This window comes from Gasterosteus aculeatus, chromosome 9 (genome assembly GCF_964276395.1).
Source record: "Gasterosteus aculeatus chromosome 9, fGasAcu3.hap1.1, whole genome shotgun sequence".
NCBI lineage: Eukaryota > Metazoa > Chordata > Actinopteri > Perciformes > Gasterosteidae > Gasterosteus > Gasterosteus aculeatus.
In genome coordinates, this window is record NC_135696.1 from 19,743,597 (window position 1) to 19,766,765 (window position 23,169).

Here is a 23,169-nt window from a genome sequence, read left to right on the forward strand (position 1 = left end):
GGATGCGTCACTCTGATCAGCTGCTGAGACGCTGCCGGACCTCAGAGTTTCTCACTGATTTCACACGCCAGTCTCCATTATCAATACTCTACAATACTATATATGTATACTCCATACTCCAATGTACAATCTCACATAAAAAGGGATGATACAAAACAGCAAGAGTATGCAATACTTCTCAAAATTGTGATATGATATCGCAATATTATATTTACTATGTATACTGTATATTATACAACAGTGAACAGATAATATAATATATACAGTACACTCTATAATACATAGTGTGACATAATGCACTCTACTAACTTCATGACAATATAATGCTTTAGCTGCATGCCAAGTAAAAATACTATCCATCCAATATTATGCATACACGCTTTACTGCAACTGCACAACAAGATATGATGTAATAAATTCTCAAAACTTAATATACAAATATATTTGTTAGTAACACACTAACCTTTATAATGCTTTACTACTAGGCTAGTGTACAAACACCATATTACGTCAAAGTATACAATTGTCATACAATATGATACAATACTAATGAATTATATGCAATGTATACTGCATCATACAACAGTACATGATACTACTAAATCACTACTGTATCAGTTCTGATTGGCCGGTTGCAGTGAATCTCTGTGGTCCCGCCCTCTGCAGTGATTGGCGGCTCAGCAGTGTGTTGAGGCCTGCAGCGGGTTTCACTACATCTCCAGTGTTACAGTGACTCCCGGCTGCGGGTCGCTGGTCAGCTGATGATGGTGATGGTGATGGTGCTGCTGCTGCCGCCGCTGCTGCTGTGCAGCACAGCTGTATCACTGCAGGTGCAACACAGCTGTACCACTGCAGGTGCAGAGAAGCCTCCTCGCCAGTCCGTCCAGTCGTCTGCTCAGAGCTGGTCCGACTGGAAACGCAGCGGACACTCTCCATCGTGTCTGCAGTCCGCCTGAGCTGTGCATGCACTGACGACGGCCCGTGGCATATGCATGCGAGAACAGCATGGTATGGGGGACTGACATGCATCACTTTGAACTTCAAATCTCCCTCCCCCCCTGCCCCCTATCTCTCCCCCCACGGATCCACCGGGGGGAAAAAAAGAAAGCCCACGTCCATCCGTGGCTGAGACGTTGCGTCAGAGCGGCAGCGCGCTCGCAGTCGACCCCCTGCAGAGCACTGGAGAGACAGACGGGCGGTTCACAGGTGAAGGCGGGCTGTGGGAGGGACGCCCGGTGAGACTGGGCCCCCGCGTCCTCTGCTGCTGCCGCGTCATCGGTGATCACCGGGTCCACGGCCGTCTGCTTCCGGCTCAGTTTTAATCAAGCTCTTTGTCGCTTTGTTCAGACAGAAGCAGTCGATTAAGATATTTTAACACCTTAACTGGGTACGACGCTCCAGGTCACAGCGCCGTGTTCCGGCCCGTTAACCGCTCCGGTCCGCCAGCATCCAAACCGTTACCCAGAAATGCAAAGGCCGTTGGGTCTTTCTTGGCCCCGTAGTCGTCTTCTCAGGCAGCGCTCGTTCCCGGGCCGCTTAATCTCCAACGCGCTCCTCTAACTCAAAACTCAAAAGTGTGTCTTACCTTCGACCCAAACATCAACATCATCCGGCTTCCCAGTCAAACCGTTTTAATTCATGGCGCCGGCGTGGAGCTCATTATTAGCTTCTTAGACAAAATAAACACTCATACCTGATAACATTTCGATATGAAGACAACGCATTAGCGAACAGTGCTAACACTTGACTTCTGGCTACCATTAGGAATAATTCTACCTTTAGTGAAAACTTCTCTTCTACTGTTTTCACTTAGCTTAGCATGATGACTGGAAACAGTTAGCCTGGTTTCACCGACCGGCTCATCCAAAGCTTGAACGCGTTGCGTCTCGTTTGTCTCGTCTAGTCTTTTCCCCAGTGTGAAAACAACATGTTGTGGTGTTACTGGGAGTTTACTGGGAACAGTGACTTGTATCTAGTTGTGCGTCAACTGGTCCCAGCCAAGAAAGAGTCCGGCACAACCCTGTGAAACCCGGTAAAACGAGCACCTATCAGGCTGGAGGATTTTGTTCCCGTCGGCTGGCTGCTCCCCGTCTCCAGTCGTTATGCTAAGCTAAGCTAACCGGCCGCCATGTTTAGTGGACGGACTCGACGGTCGCTTCAATGGAAAACAGCCAAAGTGTTCATTCCAGTGTCCGTCCCAGCAGCGGTGCCTTGTAGGTCGGGGTGGGAGGGGGGGTCATGTTGGGACCGGATTCCGGTGCCATGCTGATGTTTTCCGGCGCAAAGCCGCCCCGTGGGGATCCCGGAGGATTTGGGGTCCGCGGGACAGTGTCCGGCTGCTTCCTCTGCACTCATGATATTTGCTCCAGACACTGCAAATACCATCACACCCCTGAAAACAGACCCCCCCCCCATCCCCCCCCTCCCTCCCTCACCGGCCTGTAGCCTGATCCAGCTGAAGAATGGCTTCTAATGGCGGCCAGCCATCTCTAATGCTTGTTGTTTATACTGGACTGCTGTGACTGTCCCAGCACAAGGCGGTTTTTTGTCACACTGGGAGCCTCCCAGTGCCAGATGATGTGTTTAATTTACTGACTGTTGCCCCCCCCCCCCCCCCCCCCCCCGTCACAGATAAATGGCTCTTTTAAGCTGGGAGCTGCTCGTGTTCTGTCTGGCTGGCAGATGCAGTGCCTAGTCCCCGGCCTCCAGGACAACGCCAACATGAACGGGACGTCCGAGCAGGCCGACATCCTGCCGCCAAACTGCATGGTCAAAGACCGATGGAAAGTGGTGAGTCGGAATTCAATAATGTTAAAAACCTGTATGACAGAAACACAGGAAAAGAAAACTGACTGCACAAAAGTATCTGTGTTAATCTGCTGCTCTTTGTCTGAAGACAATTTCACAGTTTCAACTCATCAGTCGCACATTTACTGTGAAGTCCTCTTTACTTCAAACCGCAGCTAATTCAGGGACACTCAGCATATTCTACTGATAAAAATAAGAATAATTCATATCCTGTTTATTGTTCTGAAAGGGAAATGAAATCCAGCACTAAGACGATGTAAAATTGTTTACCAGCTGATTCTCAAATCTCACTTGTTGTAGACTTACGTGGACTTATACGCAGGTGATGAAACACTGGCGTATTATTTGGTACCTTTGGCTGGAAGGACCACGAGGAAAAACCAACCTAGTCATGCAAAGGTCACGCGAGCTTTAGCTGAAGAGCTAATCCACATACATGCATGCGTTTCACAGTGAAAAACACCGTGATCCCTCTGAAATATGAAGTTATATAATGCAGCGCCTGTCTCAGCCAATCAGATCGCAGCGCGGAGCCTGCAGGGAATGTGCACTTCAACGATCCATTTAGAGCGGAGCCACTGAACCGAATATATATATATATATATATATATATATATATATATATACACACACACATATACGTGTATATGGGACAAACAGAAGTGAAAAATCAAGGAGGAAGGGGGTAAAAGAAGGAAAGGAGGACACAGAGTGAAGGAACGAGATGAAATAAGGGAACAAGAGAGGAAACAATAGGAGAAGAAGGGAAGGAAAGACAGAGGTGAATTATAAGAACAAGGGACAAGACTGGAGAAAAAAAGAGCTAAAAGAAAGAAATGAGGCAAGATTAAAGGATTAAAGCAGAGAAGAAATGTTTCGGATGTTAAAACATCGAGCGGTGAATTAAAGAGGCGCTCAAAAATGGAAATCATTCAGGAAACGTGATCCCAGTTTGAACGATGTCACGCTGAGCTCATCAGACCCGAACTGACCCAGAGTCTGTCCCTCGCAGCTGAAGAAGATCGGGGGAGGCGGGTTCGGGGAGATCTACGAGGCCTTGGACCTGCTGACGCGGGAAAACGTGGCGCTGAAGGTGGAGTCGGCCCAGCAGCCCAAACAGGTGCTGAAGATGGAGGTGGCGGTGCTGAAGAAACTGCAGGGTGAGCGCGCATTTAAACCCGGTTTAGGATTTAGACCACAGGGCAGATGGGGAGTTTTACTTTGACACCTGGTGCAGGAAGTTCATTTATTTCAGTAAAAGTGTATTTAAGTCCTCCGAAATATACCGAAACTACCAACAGTAGTTGGAGTGCTCCAGTTGAGAATAATATATACATACATATATATATATATATATGTTTTGTGTTATTGATCTGAATTTGCACAGTAAGTTATGTAATGTACTACTTGAGATGTAAAAGGTATACCTGACAAAGTACAATGCCTTCAAATTTGATTTAAACACTGCACACTACTACTCCCCAACACTGAACCTTTGCAGGGACGTATATTTACACATTGTTTGTGTGTTTCGTCTCTGTACCGGCTCTGCACACGTGAACACACGTGTCGCTCACTTAAATCTCACTGAATTCACGACCTCATCGTTTGTAACTGACAGTAATTCAGTAAGATCAAGACTCTATGATTCATGTAACAAGAAACAGATATTTAATCCAAACCTAGTGCATGCTGGGTAGTTTGCTATGGAGCTTCTTGATTGAACCAGTTTAGTAGGAGGTTCATTCTGAAACGTTAAGTTGACAGAATAGAGGATATTTTACAGTTGTGTTTATTTACTTTCTGTTTTTTTTCCCTGCAGGTAAAAACCACGTCTGTAAGTTTATTGGCTGCGGAAGAAACGACAAATTCAACTACGTAGTCATGCAGCTTCAGGTGAGTCCGAATACACAACGAAAGGGTACATGGGCCTGTTAGGCTTTTATTGTGAAGGATATGAATACAGACTTCAGTTATGAAGAGATTTGAATGGTGTAATCTGTGTCAATAAAAGGCGTATTGTTGTAACCCTGCATTGCAAATGACAACAAATGATTGCACTGTAGGTGCATTGTTGCTAAGCGACCGCGTCCATGTCGTTGCAGGGGCGTAACCTGGCCGACCTGAGGAGGAGTCAGCCCAGAGGGACCTTCACCATGAGCACGACTTTGCGCCTCGGGAAGCAGATCCTGGAGTCCATCGAAGCCATCCACTCGGTGGGCTTCCTGCACCGAGACATCAAACCGGTACGACGGAAACCTCCCGCTTCTCTTCTGTCACGTCAGCGACGGAGTTGAATGAGCTTTAACTGTGTTATTTACTATGAAAAAGGTCAGGAGCTGCACGTGTAGAAATAAAGGTGAAGGGATTTCAATATAAGAGGCAGAGTTGTTACAGATTAAATCATCGTTGGGGTGACGATCTGAAACACATATATTACCGTTACAGTTTTTGTATTCAGATTAATGCTTTATTAACTTAATTTTAAAAAATCAAGACAGTGTGATTTATCAGAAAAATTAGGAGAGCAGAAAATGTATTTAATCAAGTTTATGAAATTGGTCGTAAATGAATCATTTTGCCTCAGATATGAAGGAAAATGTTCACAATCCAACTTTGTGTTCAGTATTCTCACTTAAATGGCAACTACTTCTATATTATATAATATGTTAAAACATGTGTCATCTGATTTGATGTCAATCTTTAGAGTTTAGAAGCTCAGTTGTGAACGGAAAAAGCCGAATGCATTTACATATTAATAAGCAGAGCTGGAAACAAAAGCTGGAGGACAAACCGTGATGGGGAGGTGGAAGAGGAAGGTCACAGTGAGGAAGAAGAGCCGGCTTTATATATCTGCGTAGTAATGCTTATTAACGCTTATAATGCTGATTAGCGCTTACTAGCGCTTATAATGCTATACTATATTATAGTATATTTTTAACGGGAATTCTACTTTGACTCCTGTGTTTAATTTCATTAAACGTAAATGAATTGAATATTGTTGAGAATAGAGAAAGGAAGGAAGGGAGGAAAGGAGAAAGGAGAAAGGAAAGCCCCTTGGCCACGAAACACAAACCAAATAACTCATCACAACATCTGGCTGTCTGTCGGCGTTCACCGCAACGACTCAAAGACTCCGGTCACAGTACGTTCACCTCGCTGAGCGTCGGAACACACTTTAATCAAAACCCAATTGGGAACAAAATGAAGCTAGAAAACCTCCCACAAATGTGACAGTTTTCAACACACTGTTCGCACTCGGCTGTGTGAGGGTGGCGAGCGGAGAGTTGGCAGAATAAAACCGGCTTTCGGAAGCGTTGAGAGAAGCTGTGAGTAAACCGAAGCCAAAGAAATTATCCCAGTTTGCTGCGGCAGAATTGTCGCTGAGCCGGACAGACACAGAGAAGCACACACACACAGACACACACACACACACACACACACACACACACACACAAGCGCATGGGGATCCTGGAAAAGATAAAAAATGATACATGACCTCCAAAAACAAGCCGTGGAGTTTCTCTTCACGAAGATGTATTTTGGTTTTGCTCTCGTTTCCGCAGTCGAACTTTGCGATGGGCCGGCTTCCCTCCACCTACAGGAAGTGCTACATGCTGGACTTCGGTCTGGCGCGTCAGTACACCAACACCACCGGAGAGGTCCGACCGGTGAGAGGCCTTTTGTGTTTTATGCTTCGCTTTCCCCTGAGCCGCTGTATGAAGCGAAGTGATTTATGAAAAGCAGCATGGTGGGTTTGCTGCATTGCAGCACATCAGCTCAGCAGAGGAAGAGAGTTTCTCTGTTATTTATTAGACGTTATTGATCAAGATAATATTGTCCATGTGAAGGCTTGAATGGAAAAGGCTTTTATTGTGAAAACTCTAAAATACAATTCAAGATTTTGATTGGTTGTCAGTCTTGTTGTTTTTGTAGTTTTACTGTATTTATCTTCTTCTTCTCTTCTTTCTTCATGACGTCTGTCTATCAGACTTCTGAAGTCTGAGATATTCTTAGAACAACGTCTTTGAGCTTCTTCATCGTTCCTCCTCCTCCTCCTCACTTCTTTTCCCGTGTCCTTCTCCCCTCTTTTGTTTCCATCTTACCTCTTTCCTCTCTCCCCCTCCTCCTCTTCATCACCGCCTATCTTGTTTCTTCTTCTTCTTCCCGTTACTTCTCCTCTCCTCCTCACTTGGTTTCTCCCTCCTGTGCTCCTCCTCTTCCTCCTCTTCCTCCCCCTCCTCTTCCTGCGGCGTTGTGTTGCAGCAGTGAGATGAATATTTGATGGTCCTGCGTGCGTCAGTGGGCGAGTGACCTGCGTCTCTCTCTCTCTCTCTCCCTCCCTCCCTCCCCCCTCGTCTCTCTACAGCTGAGTCAGCTTCCGTTCACTGATCTGAGAGGACCGTCCCCCCCCTTCCTCTCTTTCTCTGGTTCTACCCCTCCCCCCGCTCTTCATCCTGCTTCCTCTCCATCTACTTCATCCCTCCTTCATGTTTTGGCAGCACCACCTCTCTCTCTCTCTGTCTGTCTGTCTGTCTCTTGCTGACGTCACATGACCGTAGTAATATAACCAGCAGTCACGTGTCAGTGGAAGGGACGCCGCAGCGGCTGCAGTCGAATTTGTTTCATTGAGGCGCACAGTGCTATTTATCATTTCTTTTAATCAATCGACAAACCTGAAGGCCGAAACAAGCGGCGGGTGCGTCTGTCTGACTTCCTGTCTGCGGCTCGCAGCGCTGCGTCGTCTCCACAGGAAGAGTCTGTAAAAGGCCTCTCGGCAGGAACCTGCTGAGCGACAGAGGAACGCAGTGAGACCAGACGGACGTTTACCTCAGACAGAGCTGAATGCATCTCTAGATGAATCGAGTGAGCTGTGTTCCCTCAGCGCGTTGGTTTGAGTCTGAACGCTCACTGTCACTCCTTCACTGCGCCGCTCAGGACTCCATCGACGACAGAGCAGGCTTTCTGTCGCGTGGTGTGTGTGTGTGTGTGTGTGTGTGTGTGTGTGTGTGTGTGTGTGTGTGTGTCCAGCTGCTCTGGGATCAGCTCTCTCTCTCTGATCTCAGCGTGTTGATCTCCGTTATTTATTGTCTTTCCTTTTTGTTTGTTTTTCTCCTGAGTTTTCTCCACATGCTTTTCTTCATACAATTCTCTGCCTCTTTTTCATGGATCGCTCCGCTTTGAAAATTATCTTTTTACCTTTTAAAAACATTACAACTAAAATCTCCAAACAAAACCCTCTTTCAGATGAACCGTGTGTCTTGATTTCATTTGATATACTTTACATAGAGGAGTTTTGACTTCTAGAATGTTCTGACTGCATTGTGTGCTTTCATAAAAAGCTTTTACTACGACATCAGTTGTGCGATGTTCAGTCTGTATTGATCACCAATCATCACTTCTGTTATCAATGATTTATGTCCTGTGTTTTATTTCCATTTTATTACGTTTCAGTGTTGTTTTTGTTTTTCTTACAGTTCCTTTGGACTTATGATTTTGACGTGCATGCCTCCCGTTTCTCCATCATCTCCATGGTTACCCTGGGATGTGAGTGGTTTCTATAGCAACAGAGGAGAGTCACGGCACATCACCAGCAGAACGCCGAAGTATAACCAGAAAGTAAAACCGAGAAAAAACACGTTAGTCACCATCAGAGACTAAAGTGCTGCTAATAATAGATCCAAACCCACAACATTATCCACACACGTTGTCACTTCTTCATTTTAGTTTGTGGTACTAACACGCAAACCAGGAATGTCTGTCACTAATAGAGATCTTAGTAAATGTGTGAATCGTTGCTGTAGGAAACACCTGTAGTCCAATGAAAAGCGATCCTCAATGTGAACGTGTCACTGCAGCGTCAGGAGCTTTATCATAACTTTAAAACGTATAGTGGGTGTTTCAGACACGTTTAAAATATCGGATCATATGTTTATACTCAGGTCAGATGTTCTGATAAATTGGCTAACGTTACATTAATGTTAGCATGCTAACGTTAGACTAACGTTACATTAATGTTAGCATGCTAACGTTAGACTAACGTTACATTAATGTTAGCATGCTAACGTTAGACTAACGTTACATTAATGTTAGAATGCTAACGTTACATTGATGTAAGCTTTGTCAGTTATTTACACAACAGTTCCAACTCTCAACTAGTGTAATTAGTTAGACAAGTTAGACAATGACGACAATATTAACGGAATATTAGTTATATATTTATGTTATTTATTTATTTTATATTTTAAGTTCACTGTTGCATCATATCTAAACTAAGGTACGATGGTTAATGACTCAAAAAAGTTAGCTTGAACCTCAGAGAAAATTGGTGAAATCAATTCTAATAAATCTTGTTTTTTGTGAATTCTACTAAAGAACACATCTGTTGCTCAACCGCGCCGATGTTGTGTTTGATGGTCAGAGTGATTGTGTCAACAGGCTGAACTGATTTCACTTTGCAGTGGACGCAGTCGAGGCTCCAGATATGATTGATACTCATATATGTACGATTACTATAAATTAACTTTTTCAAACTATTCACTTTATGTAATTTATTTGTTCCTACATTGGAGCTGTGGAGCAGTTTCTTTCTTGGAAGGTTTTTAGATTCAAACCTCTGAACAAAACTCGTCGACATCATTCGTCTTGACATTTCTTAAAGCAGCCTGAGGACCGTCTCTCTCCTCACAGTAAATCCATACATCCACCATCAAGTCATGACGTCTGTCCCGCTGTCATGGGAACCCGAGCATGTCATCACATCCAGCTCACCACACAAAAATGACACACATCACCATGGCAACATCCCGACCGCCCCCACCTGTTCCCCGGAGGCTGCGTGGAGGCCGTGTGACCCGATGCTTATGTTTCTGTTGGGTTGCTTTTTGTTTGTTTGGTTTTAATTCAATTTTGTTCGACATCTGAAACAATGAATCCAATAGATGAATTATTATTAGTTTGTGTTCTTTAATTTTTGTTAGTTCAGATTTCCGAGCACACATTTAATTAGTTTTTATAAATTAAATGTATTTATCAATGTATTTATAAAATGATATAAACATTTGTTACATTGATCACAGCCCGCAAATTAGAAATGTAAAGTAGACGAAACTTCCCTTTTTTATTATGTTTGTATTTGTTGGAGCAGCACCGTGTGATTTAGTGTTCAGTACTGAGCTCTGATCTTCGGTGTCTTGTGTTCAGCCGAGGACGGTGGCGGGTTTCAGAGGGACGGTCCGCTACGCCTCCGTCAACGCTCACAAAAACAAGGTCAGAGGTCCTCCTTTCATTTCAGTAGCGAATGCATCGGTGATAATATAAATATTCCACTGAAGCGCTTCAACGTTTATGTACGCGTAACGCCAGCAGCGATGTCGTAAATAGAACTATGTTACAATATGACAACATCACCCTAACAGTGTGTGTCTGTCGCGTTCCTCCAGGAAATGGGTCGTCATGACGACCTCTGGTCATTGTTTTACATGTTGGTGGAGTTCGCCGTTGGACAGTTGCCGTGGCGAAAAATCAAAGACAAGGTCGGACCACTAACACACTGTTACCAGAAGTACCTCCGTGTACATGAACTACCCGCTATAAATACTTTGATTATTCACTAACAAGCACCTGGATAACTCGTTATTATCCCGTAACCTTCATGTTGTCGAAAAACACTGCACCCAATGTAGCATATTATTAGATGGAAACAATCTGCAACAAAGTTGCACCAGTTTTTTCACCAGTTTTTTACATTTTAAATGTATAAATACAACATTTTATGTGAATCCTTATTCAGTATTATTTGTTGTAATTTTCCTTTAGGAACAAGTCGGTCAGATTAAAGAGCGATACGACCATCGGATGCTGCTGAAACACATGCCTTCGGAGTTTAACATCTTCCTGGACCACGTTCTGGCTCTGGACTACTACACCAAACCAGACTACCAGGTACACACTGAGGATCCTCCCTCCAGATTACTCCACATTACTCCACATTACTCCACATTACTCCAGATTACCTCAGATTCATCGTGTTGTTTCTCCAGCTGCTGATGTCGGTGTTTGAGAACAGCATGAAGGAGCGAATAATCACCGAGAACGAGCCTTTCGATTGGGAGAAGGGCGGGGGCGATGTCACGCTGTCCACCAGTACCTCCACCCAACCACAGCACAACACCCGACCCACCGCCGCCATGGTGGGGTAAGCGCCGCGCCCTTTTTTTGTACGATAGCCTCACTTAGAAGGAAAGGTCACAAGTCGAACACCCGAGGAACACATGAATCACAAATGTAACGTGAACTGCAGCCAAAGCCCCCGTAGGTGGTGGGGCGTCTAAATCTGTGGATTCTAAAAAACGGGCAAGAAGAAGGACGATGCGTTTCTAACTCACGCGATCTCTTTTCCTCCCGGTTCCTCAGAGCCATCGTGACGCCGGTTCCCGGAGATCTCCAGCGAGAGAACACCGACGACGTTCTGCAGGACGAACATCTCAGCGACCAGGAGAACGCCCCGCCGGTCCCGCCCAGCCGCCCCCCCGGGGAGACGGGCGTCTCCAACGCGGGGGAGCCCGGGGAAGCCTGGGAGGACACGGACTTCAACCGCAACAGACTCAGGATCAGCCTGAACAAGGTGCGAAACCGCTGGAGAACATCTGGACGGATCGCCGTAAAGCCGTAGACCAGATATGTCTACTCGAGTGCTTGTGTTGTGATCACTTGTCCCTCCGCAGGGTGCTCAGGAGGAGGAGGCGAGTCGGGGGGCGTGTCCCGTGTCGCCGGTACGAGGCGGAGTCCCGGAGTCACCGACGGGTCCGGGCCGGTCCTTGCGGTACCGCCGGGTCAACAGCCCGGAATCCGACCGCCTGTCCGCTGCTGAGGGCCGGGCCGACGCCTACGGACAGAGGTGAAACTGGTCCTGTGACTGACTTTGGACGATAACTCATAGTCAGACTCAGACTTATCTGGACTGAATGAACTTTGACGTCAAAGTTAAAACTCTTAAATGAGTCGACGTCTCATTCCCTGGTGTCTTCGTGTCTGTCTTTACGTTCCTCCAGGTCCAGGATGGACATGCTCGGCTCTCCTTCCCGTCACGTCTACTCCTCTCAGCCGGCTCAGATGCTGTCCGTCGACCCCGGTTGCCGCGGCGACCGGCAGGCCAGCGGCCGGCAGGAAGCGTCGGTGGCGTCGGTGGACCAGGAGGCGCACAGCAACGCCTTCATCCGCTCCGTCCCGCTGGCCGAGGAGGAGGACTTTGACAGCAAGGAGTGGGTGATCATCGACAAAGAGACGGAGCTGCGGGACTTCCAACCCACCACGTCGGGAACCACTGACGAGGAGCCCGAGGAGCTCCGCCCCCTGGAGGAGCAGGAGGAGAGGAGGAGGCTCAGGGCAGCAGGTAGGAGCTTGTGCCATCTCACCTCCTCCCTTAGCGACATGTTAGTTTAACGGGCTTCTAATTTATCCTTCATGCACTGCGGTAGTTTAGACAATAGAGTTTGGACTGACCGAGCTAGGCTAACAGTTTCCCTTGGAATCCAGTCTTTGTGCTAAGCTAGGCTAAACACCTCCTGGACAAGACTCTTGTAACTCCCGTTGATATTTTGCGCGGCTGCAGGAGGGGAGCTGGTGGTCCGTCCGAAGACCCACAACAGGGACAGCAGCCGGGGGATGCTGACGTTAACGGAGGAGGAGGCGTCGAGGAGGAGCGCCGGGAGCCCCGCCCAGTCGCCCTGCCACTCGCTGCCGTCGGGACGCCCCCGCCGGAGAGAGTCGGAGCCCATCGGACCTCAAAGACCGGTAAGAGACCCAGCCAGCCAATCAGAGGAGAGCTGAGCTCTCCGGTGTTGGCGGACAGATGAAGCCGAGGAGAGCCGCTGTGGAGACGCCGTCACGCGGGGAGGCGCTCCGCAGCCGCCGCTCCGCCCTCGCTCATCTGACGGTCAACACGCAGCTTTGAGGACAAATCCGTCGTGAAAGGAGGTCCGGCTCATTTCCTGTTTCCCCCTATTGGGTTTTTAAATAAACCCCTTTTTATACATCAGTGCTTCATTTTCCCCAAAAATAGTTAAATATGATACAAAACCTACAAATTCATCAAGAAATATGATGATCAGAGAATAAGTAAACAAGAATCCACCCTTCGTTTATCTGTCAAAGCCCATGAGCTCTTTCTTTCTAATGACCACAAAAGCCCGTGGACCCATGCTGGATTTGTCCTCTAAAGGTGTCCCAGTGATGACGTCTGTCACGTGCAGTCGTCCTGCGCTCTGGTAGACTCAGTGTTTGCTGACCTCCAGCAGGGAGAGATGGTGATGACATCCTGCATGTGGTACTCAAAGTGCGTGACGCTGCACAGCAGGAAACCTCCACGTTGGTTGACTGAGGACGTGGAGGCCGTCGCTTGTCCCACATCGTTGTGTTTCAGATACGGAGCCGCCGTGTGAGAGAACAGCCTCTCTGCAGCAGCCATGATGTCATACTTTTGTTATTCCACACTATTCTTCATTTGAGCCGACCGCTCGATGACGGTGGGATGAGGCATCGCTGAGCCTCAGATGTTGTTCTGCGATACGTCGACGCGAGAATATGCAAACTGAAACCACTATTGACATGAAGGAAAAGAGAGTTTGCGTCACGTTTGAACACGACGATGTCATCGTTTGTGTTTGCATTCAGAAACACGAGTCTGTCGGCCTGCTGTCGAAGCCTCGTGGGAGCTGTGGTTGCTGAATCTTGTCTTGACGTTTTTGCTGTAATAGATGCTTGTTTTTCTTAAAGTATGGACAGAAAAGCAACACAGTTTTAGATGCTTGGAAAGAAAATGCATTTATTTTCAGAGAGGAAAACGGCACCGTCTAAGATGCTGGCTGGAGTCTTGCTGAGAACATTTATTCACTTTCCTGCTAGGAGGTAAATGAGAAGATCAACAGCACTCTCTACCAATAGATTAGCTTAGCATAATGCTAAGCTCAGTTATTTACTCAAAGGTGCATTACATGCTGTTTGTTACGTGTAACAACAAACATATATAGCATGTTAACCAATGAGCTTCGTGGGTGATGTCACCATTGGGCGGAGCTAGACCAGCTGTTTCCAGTCTTTATGCTAAGCTAAGCTAACCAGCTGCTGGCTGTAGCTTCATATTCACTGTGCAAACAAGGGAGTGCTATTGATCTGATCATCTGACGCCCGGAGGAGGAGGAGGAGAGGAATTCACCAAGATGTCGCTCGTTATTCCTGTGAGTCCGGCTGCGTTTTCTAGTTTTGTCTTCATCAGACTGAGGAGACGGTGCGTCGCGTCTTCTGTCCTTTAGTGAGCTCGGCTCTGGTCCGTTGGGGTTACTTGGTCTGATTCTTCCTCGACTGCCTGTGACACAAACACAGTTCTCACCGCCCGGCTGCGTTTTCCTCCCGTCATCGCGCGGCTTCAATATTTTCCATCTCTTTGCGTTCGCTCATGACTTTTGCTTTGGAGTGATTGTTTTATTCTGAAGGAGTGAATGAGAAGCAGCACTTCCTGTGTTCGATGTCGACGCTCTTTCTCGCCTCCTGCTGTGATGCTGTGTGATGTGGAGCGATGCACCACCTGGATTCACCGTTAACGCACCAGGGACACCTTCAGGGACACCTTCAGGGACACCTTCAGGGACATTCACCCAGACGTAACCTCAAGCAACACGCAGCTTTTGTCCTTAATTGAACAAGTTGTCACCAATGAAACTACTCTTTGGTCTGAAATGTGTCCCCGAAGGAAGCCCAACACACACACACACACACACACACACACACACACACACACACACACACACACAGGGTTGGTGGACGTTCAGGGTTGTGCGATGACGTGTAGTGTAGCTCGTTTGTCATTCATTTACTGTTCGCGACAGTAATCATAACTCTAGTTCTAATCTTCCTCTAACTTCAACCGCATCGCAGGTGATGAACGAGATTCGTGACAAACAGGAGGTTTGTGGAGGAGGGACTGTTTCTAGTGTAACATCTCATTGTTTGCGTGAGACTTATTTTCTCTCACTTTTTACGTGATAGTCGGAGAGATGAACTGCTGAAGTGTTGAATAATCACAGTTAAGTGTGTGATTCATTTTCACAGGATTAAATACAGGTTCATTGATGAGTAGCTTTCTGTTAATGTTCACAACATTAGTTGTGAGTTGTGATTCAGATCAGTGACATCGGGGAACATTTAGACACGTGTTTGGTGATTCACGCGCCGGTTTACAGGTCAACGTGTCGTGTGGATTCTCAGAGGCGAATGTGGCCCATGATGTGAATGTTTGGTGTCGTGAGAGACTAAACACAAAAAAGACATCGTCATACTTCATTAAAAATGTAAGAATTTATATATATAATTCATACAGTGGGCCCAGATGTCACAATTTTTATTTTTAATAAACCTTGCGCGCATCATAAAAAAGAAATGATCTTCCAGGGTGTCTGTAAATTAAAGAAAAATGTAATAAATACTTGTGAAAAGGCTTGTACGATATAAATCAAAATGTATCTTTATGGATGAATTCTGAACCAAATAACGATTGAACCGATACGTACAATCTTCAAACATGTATGAGGACTAAATAATAAATAAGGGGAGCTCTACGATGAAGGAAACAGCATCACTGAGAACTTTATCTTAAGACGCTATAATTTAATCACAACACTAACAATAAAAAAGTGCTGCCAGAACCATCTTGAAGTAACAGTGTTTAAAATGAATAATCAAATGTAAAGGAGGAGAAGGAACATTTCATTACGGTGTTTTTATTTTATTTGTGTGTGCGTGTGTGTTTGTGTATTTCTTGTGAACGTCTGGTTGCATCAAAAATAATTGCGGAATCATTGAATTCTGCATTTATTTTTAATCTCACTTGAGGACTTTTTGTTTATAATTTTCCTGCAGGGGGGAGTTTTTTTTCCTCCTTTTGAGGGTAATTAATTAACACATTTTCCTTTTACTTCTTTACCCATTTCTGTGTGTGTGTGTGACCGTTCGAGTTACTCACGCACTCATTTACTCACTAATAAGCCCCGTCTGGTCCTCCGTACCTGGCTGCTGTTTACAGGCTGGACGTTATGACATCACCTCCATTCCTTTAGCCGCCTCTCTTTATTTCCGCCGCTAGACTCAGAGCGAGCTCGCCGCCGCCGGCCATCCAGGACTCCACGCTCCTTTTTTTTTTTTACTCTTCTCCAGTCCCCCCCTCCTCCCCCCCACCCGACCTATCGCCTTAAAAGTACACAGTATTTCGAGTTTGACTCACCCGAGGAGACAGAGAAAAGCGCGAGGGTGCCATTGGGACAACAGGAGAAGAAATAAAGTGATGTTTCGGGGTAAGCACAGTTTAGGAATAGTCCTTTACCTCTGTTCTCTCACTCAGTTTCTGTTCCTCCTCTTCCTCCCCCTTCTGTTCAGACATACTTCCTCCCTTCTTTTCCCCTCCGTCGTGTGTCTGTGTTTTGTGTGCTTGATGACTCCATCTCTCTTTTGTGTTCCCCGATTTGTTTTTTTTTGTTTTTTTTTGCATCTCCAATGGTGATTTTGTTTTTTCCTCCAGAAGTCAAAAAGCTGAAAGTGTCACTTGTCCCGGCTCAGACTGTCGTAGACTAGCGAGCCGCAGTATGTGGAGTGTTCGTGCTGGTGTGTCCTTCTTAAACTGCCTTTTTTGTTTTTGTTGTGGGGGGGGGGGGTATTTTCATCACCATTTGTCCAGCTAGAGGGATGCTAGTCTGACCAATCTGGCAACCCAAAAGTCTATTGGCTCAACTGTCCCGCTAACCTTTTCGTAGCCTGTGCCAAGTGTCTGATAGCTGTAAGCGTAGACAGATTCACACCAACGCTCCCGAGGCTTCTCTCCCGAGGCTCCGCCCCCTCGCAGCCTTCGACCAATCAGCTGAAGGCTTTAGATGCGCGAGAGCACCAATCAGCTCTCTCCCGTCTAACGTCTGGTCAGGTGGGGGAGGAGACGAGGGAAGGGAGTCAAATCAGAGTGTTGGGACGTAGCCGTAGGAAACAAACATTTAACATTCAAATACATTTATATTTCATGGGAGCATTTCGCTTGCTGACCGGCCTCCCTCTCTCTGATTGGTCTGTTTCGCAGTTGGAAGACGACCGACACCAACCGCGGCCCAATCAGCTGCGGAGGCTGGCCTCCTACGTCTTCTCCTCCTCCACCCTGGAGACGGAGCAGTACCCGCACGGAGGTGGCAGCTTCATCCAGAGGAGCCGCTCGGCCGAGAGCAGCCCCGCCCACATCACTGCCGCCAACGCCTCGGTGCGGCGGCGGCACGCCGGCACGCTGCCGGCGCCCGGCAGCCCGCGGAGCAGACACTCGGTCCTCAACGTGTCGAGGACGCAGCTGCAGCAGATGTTAGCCAAGCTCATGAACAAGAACAACAACAGCTGAGAGGACTGAGAGACAGACTCAGAACACATAAACGCACACAGACACACACACACACACACACACACACTGTATATGCAGGGTCAGTCAAACCAGAACATAGACTCTATAAAACCGCATAAAGCATTGACTGACTGAGAAACTGTCATTTAGCAATAGCTATTATTATGACATTTTGATTATTTCGTAGATATAAAATTTATTCCATTTCAGTTTAGTGTTTACAAAGAGTCCGAAGTGACCAAAGAGACATTTTTTTAATGAAGAGATGCTTCCTGATTTGGTCTTTTGTTAAAGGGCCAGTGTGTAGCACGCGTTTCTGTGAGTTGTGCCCTTCACATCCACACGGGGACCAGGTCCTCTTTTATGTTTCCACGGTAACCAAGAAGGTCCAGACCGGCTCCGCGGGGGAGCCTTTCGCCTTTACTTGGCTTCACGGTAGTTCTCCGACGCCCTCGTGAAGCTGCGGCACCGCGTCGTCATGGTAACGCGGCAGCTTCTGGCTGCGTCGCTGTTTTGACCTCGCGCCGAGCGCCCGCCACATCCCACGGCGCCGACCTTTAGGGCCTCCTAAGCTGTGAGGGCATATTTTGGATTTGCGGTGGAAATCGCGGGGCGCCACTTTTTCAAAAAGAACAAGCGGACAAACTGATTTAGGAACTTAGCTGGTTTTTCGCCGCCTGGTGACTCTGCATATACAAACACACCAATGTGAAGGCGCCATGATGTAGAGCCATGATGACGGCACGTGGTCATCTAACTCAACAAGCCATATGACGAAGCACGAAGCAGCACACACACACACACACACACACACGTAGCTCCACCGACTACTTTTTCGAGCAGAGGAACAGAAGACGAGGGGAAAACGGGAAATATTTTCCATGCAATAAACTCTGAAAAGCCTCTCTGAAAACTCGATGTTGCACACGGCGCCAACCCGGAGGAAACGGTGTGAAACTAAACATCTCCTCGTGTCTGTGAAGAGGAAACGGCGTGAGGCCGCTGACGGACTGTTAAGCTTTACAGTGTTTGTGCATTTTATTTTACACTTATTCTATTCTGCTTGAATGGAGGAGCGATCGTCGAGGAATGCAGGTCGTCCCGGCGATCAAGCTTGTTTTTTTTTTTTTTCTTCTTTTCTTTGCACCTTTGAGACTGTGGAGTCTGCGTTTCCGGCGTCCAGTCACCGTGTCCACCGATCAACACACCGCCTCACCGCCACCGAACCAGTGACCCCGACGTCTCGCTCTGATTCATTAAATGTTTTGTGTGACGAGGGAAGTGTGAGTTTTCTCTGTGAAAAAAGGAGGTTTGGTGAAGGTGTGATGACTTTGAACTCTAAACTCAGCCCGTGAGACAGAAACTGTTAGCGTGCTCGGTCGCCGGGCGGAAGTACGGTGGCCCGCGAGTGCAAATATTTCGAAGGAAAAAATAAAACGCAGCAACGTTTTATACGAGTGACATTTCGTAAAACATTTCACTAAAACAACAACAATATAGCTGACAATTAATTAAAGGTCATCACAATACTCGTTTTGTATAAATGTTTCACAAAACACTAAAAACAACAAAAAAACGAAACAAATTGACATTAGATGACACACGTTAATTAAAAAAAAAAATCCTAAATCACAAAAAAAGACTTTTTATCTCACAGTTTTCTTGCTGAATGTTGTAACAATGTGGCCCCCAATGCAGCAGAGACGTCTCTTTGTTCAAGGTGAAACTCTTAAACGTGACGTCCAGCAATAGAGAAGCTACACAAACGCTTTGTTTTTTTCGGTGTTTTTTGGGGGATTCACTTGTTGCAGCCGTGGTGATTTATCTGCAGATTGTGACCTCATTGGCTCATTACGTCTCATCCCGTCACCTCAATTGACAATTTTTTCAGACATTCATGTTCCCCAGAGGATGAATCCCTCTGATTTAGGCGATTTGACGGTTGTGTATTTGAGGGAAATATCTCAACACCGATTGGACGGATTCTGATGTGTCCAATAATTCAAATACCACGACCACAACAGCTGCTGAAGGAATGACGTTCAGACTCAGCTGAACTTTGTGTTAATTGCCAAATGTTATCATGCTGACCTGAGCGTGCTGAACATCCCACCTGCTCAACATCTGCAGGATAGCGCTGTCATTGTTAGCACGTTAGCACGCTGAAGAAAGCCTTCAGCAGAGAGCTGCCGACTGTTTAATGAGCAGCTCATCTACAGAGAAGAGTTTAGTATAGATCGGGGTGTTTATCTGGATAAAAAGATTCAGTACATCCTCTTCCGATTAAAGCACTTTATTAAACTCATAATCTCAAGAAAGACAAAACACTTTCTAAAAAAAACTCATCTGCTCAAAGCTCCACGAGTTTGTCGTCTCACATCGCTCCACGTCTGTCGCGTTTCAGTTAATTCCAGATCTTCCAGAGGACGAAGTCGATCCCGTTTCATTCACGAGGATCACTAATTGGAAATGCAATCAATAGGAGCCGTAGGTGACGTAGGACAACAACCCAAAGGACGTCAGATCGTATGTTTAGGCTGTTGTGTTGGTTTGGTGGTTAACAGTTATGACTGAGGGGTTTTTAAAGGAGGCCCATTTCTTCGTGTTTTTTGCGTGTTTCTCTGAGGTTTTTCTGGCATGTGGCCGTGTGTTTGGATCACGTCTGATCTCCATTGAGCTTCCTCTTCCTTCACATGTTCCCCCAACGCTGAACTCCTGTTGCACTTTAAGTCGATTGAAGAGGGGGGGGGGGTCTTTGTACGGATGCAAAACACAGATGCAATAAGTTAAATGTGAGAGGTCACAACAAAGACGAGATTTTAAATAGATGAAAACCGTTATTTCAGTGACCGATAGGAAACAAGCTACCTGTAAACCGTCTCTGTTTTCAAAGCCGTTGTTCCACGTAAACGTCTTAGAAGGACGTTTTGGGTGTTTTTGCGACCAGCACCAAGGTTGACGACGTTGAAATTATATTCTAAAAAACGACCTCCTCTTTGGGTGTTTTGCATCTACTGGAGTGGAATACCAGAAAGAACTAAATGAACAGTTTGTTTAAGTCTAGTTTCAAAAACCTCCGTCCATTGGCTTGATTTCATTGGTTTAACTGTCTTTGGCTCTAATCACCATCTAAATGGTGTCTGCACACTTTTAAACAAAGACAGTGGAACAAAACGAAACGCCGAAGAACAGTGATTTATTTTGAAGGGCATCGGCCTTGAGACGACTTTTACCTTCGTGCTCTTCTACTCTCCATTACGTCCCCGAAGCCGCACACTTTGAGTCGGCGCTTGTTTCATCCCGAGAGAACGAGGCTTTCGCTAAAAGATCTAAAACCATTTGTGAAGTGCTGTGAATCCCCGTCTGACGTCCGTCCGCCGCTAACGCCGCGCCCCAGGGCGGCCATTTTGTCCAGTGAAACGGTTTCTTTCTCGATGTGTTCAAGGGCTACATTGTTACGTAAATATGCACCGCCGGCCGTTTCGTTGAGCTCGGGAGGGGGGGGGGATGGGGGGCGTCTCCGTTCGCTCGTCCGTCCGCGCCGAGGTTCATCCGAGACGACCTCGCTTTGCTTTCATGCTGCTTCAACGCCGACTCGGGGGGCGTCCCGCCTCTTTGTTTTTTTTATCTTTATATTTAGCGTAGCGTTAAAGTACAACCACTTGTAAGAATGTATGAAGTGGACCAGCTGCTAACTTTATTTTGCACGCCCTGCGAAATGATCCGCCCCGCCGTACAGGATTGTCACTGGCAAAATGTCGCCGCTCTGTCCCCCGCGGTGAGTCAGAGGCCCCCGGGCGGGGCAGAGCGGCGCCGAAGCGGAGAAGAGAATAAAAGACGACAGCGGCTGTCGCCCCTCTTTGCATGACATCTACTGTTTGTACCACACGCACCTCTGACTGTAAAACACTGTACTGTATTTACAACAAAAACACAGTGAATATACAACTTCTGACTGAAAAACACCGTCTGTGATTTCTTTTGTAAATAACTGCCACTGCGAGTGGGCGGGATGCTCGCGGGTCGGAAAGGAGGACGAGATGCAGATGGAGCCTTTAACATTCACGTCATGTTTTGCGGGTCAGTTGAGGCGGTGATGATGCTTTTAAAACCTCTTCACATTTGGTTGAATGAGTCGACAGTTCTGGGTGGATGAGATGTTTTTTATTTCTCATTTCTGCTGTAGCATTTGATTCAACGACTTCCTTTAGCTGTCGGCAAAGCTATTAAATTGATTTGTTCTGAGCTTAAAAGAGTTTGTCAGGTTAATGGGCCCTTTGCAGATGTTTAACTGGTCAAAACAATGGAATGAAGACCCATGAGCTCTAAAAGGGTTGAAAACTCCTCCAAACCATTATGTTTGTGCACGTTTTAAAATGACTCCAATTATTCATTCGATGAAGCTCAGTGTTTGAACAAATGAAAGTATGGCCGGCCTCCCAAAACAAAGCAGTCCGATGTGTTTTGTTGGACAAACTGCTTCTCCACGCGATGATCAAACTGAAAACACAGATTTTCGTTTGGTTTCAGTTGATTTCAGCAAGTAAACATTTAACTGTAAAGGAGTTTAAAGCTTCACTTCAGCAACTTACCTCAAAACTAGATGAGTGCGTATTTAGAACTGTCAAAAGTCTCGAGTCAAACATTTTCACCGTCTGCCACAAAGAATATTTACCTCATGAATCACAATAAAATAAATATAAATGGAAAAAAAAACTTTATTACGCTCCTTCACCTTTCTATTGCACATTTGATGTTAGTGCTGATCGTGATGGAATAACAGGGTTAAGATGTACGGATATGAATGTCTGCAGAGAGAACAAGCTGCACTGTGTCTTCAGAAAGGAACTTAAGTCTCCATGTTTGTTTCGTTCAGTCACGTCAGTTTGAACCTCCTGAAACACTTTATTCTCAAAGCAACATCCACATATTGTTAAGAATTCCCTTTCAGTCGGACATTGGTCGTTCCGAGGAGATGAAGGAGACGTCTGCGTTTCCCGCACGGAGGTCCAGGACGTGTTTAGCTTAGCTTAGCTTAGCACAAAGGCAGGAAGCTCAGCTAGCTCAGCTAACACATTCACGTGCGTCCAAGGTTTTAGTCCAAGGAGCCGTCTGGACTGTGAGTTCAGCACTTACGTAACGCTGTGTTCAGCCACTAGCCACAGCGTGCCCAGACCTCCTGGCTAAGCTAGGCTAGGCTAGGCTAAGCTAAGCTAAGCACGTCGCGCGCCTACCGGTGCACCCGCTCAGCCTGCTTGTTCAGCACAGCTGTCACGTGACTCCCGAGGAGAACAAACAGCTTCTTGTAAAATGTCGAAACGCTTTCTCAAAAAGTTTTTGCAATAATGGCCGAGTTTACGTTCAGTTCGGTCTTAAAAGTCCGTCAGTCTCGCTCGCTTGTAAAATACACGTACGCGTTTCTTTTTCACTTGATGATTGTACAGTACTGCTTGTATAATTTACAGGTAAAGCATGTATTTTAAACTTTTTGTAAATCCAAACAATAAATGTACATATATACAGAAATGTAGAAAGTAATTAGGTTTGCAGTTAATCTCTAATAGCATGATAGATAGCGGGGTTGAGTATGTACGCACAGGCTGTATGTTAAATCTTTATGAAGGGAAACACTTGAAAATCACCTGACATCAGACTGCGTGCTGTCTAAGGATAAACTCTGCAATGCATTTTTTTGTGCCTTTTATATCAATGTATGTAATCTAGACAATCTTGAAAAGCTTGTGTACAACCAAAATGACATTAAAATGGTTTTGGGGGCAAATACATCAGTTTGTCCCGATCGTCTTTGTTACCGGTTAGATGAACACGTCACTCCACCGCAACAGAACCAGGAAGCGTGTCAAGAACCAACCAAACGCATTCTAGATCGGTCAAGAAAGGCTGGAGGCAACACATATTTAGTGGTGGATCTTAAGGTC

General features: G+C 46.2%; 1 protein-coding gene across 4 annotated transcripts in view; it reads left to right on the forward strand.

Annotated features, from left to right (window-relative positions):
* ttbk1a (tau tubulin kinase 1a) overlaps positions 1-23,169 on the forward strand; it is a 30,233-nt gene that overhangs the window by 3,891 nt on the left and 3,173 nt on the right. For 3 of the 4 annotated variants that reach the window (XM_040186832.2, XM_040186831.2, XM_078079601.1), the window contains exons 2-14: positions 2,632-2,790; positions 3,821-3,968; positions 4,631-4,704; positions 4,914-5,054; positions 6,375-6,479; positions 10,012-10,077; positions 10,251-10,343; positions 10,627-10,752; positions 10,851-11,005; positions 11,224-11,434; positions 11,535-11,707; positions 11,862-12,202; positions 12,422-12,603. In XM_040186832.2, the coding sequence (XP_040042766.2) occupies positions 2,683-2,790; positions 3,821-3,968; positions 4,631-4,704; positions 4,914-5,054; positions 6,375-6,479; positions 10,012-10,077; positions 10,251-10,343; positions 10,627-10,752; positions 10,851-11,005; positions 11,224-11,434; positions 11,535-11,707; positions 11,862-12,202; positions 12,422-12,603 (1,923 nt within the window). In that variant the 5' untranslated portion in view covers positions 2,632-2,682. Of the gene's footprint in view, positions 1-2,631; positions 2,791-3,820; positions 3,969-4,630; positions 4,705-4,913; positions 5,055-6,374; positions 6,480-8,285; positions 8,356-10,011; positions 10,078-10,250; positions 10,344-10,626; positions 10,753-10,850; positions 11,006-11,223; positions 11,435-11,534; positions 11,708-11,861; positions 12,203-12,421; positions 12,604-23,169 lie in introns of all 4 variants that reach the window. The other variant, XM_078079602.1, reaches the window with a different exon arrangement.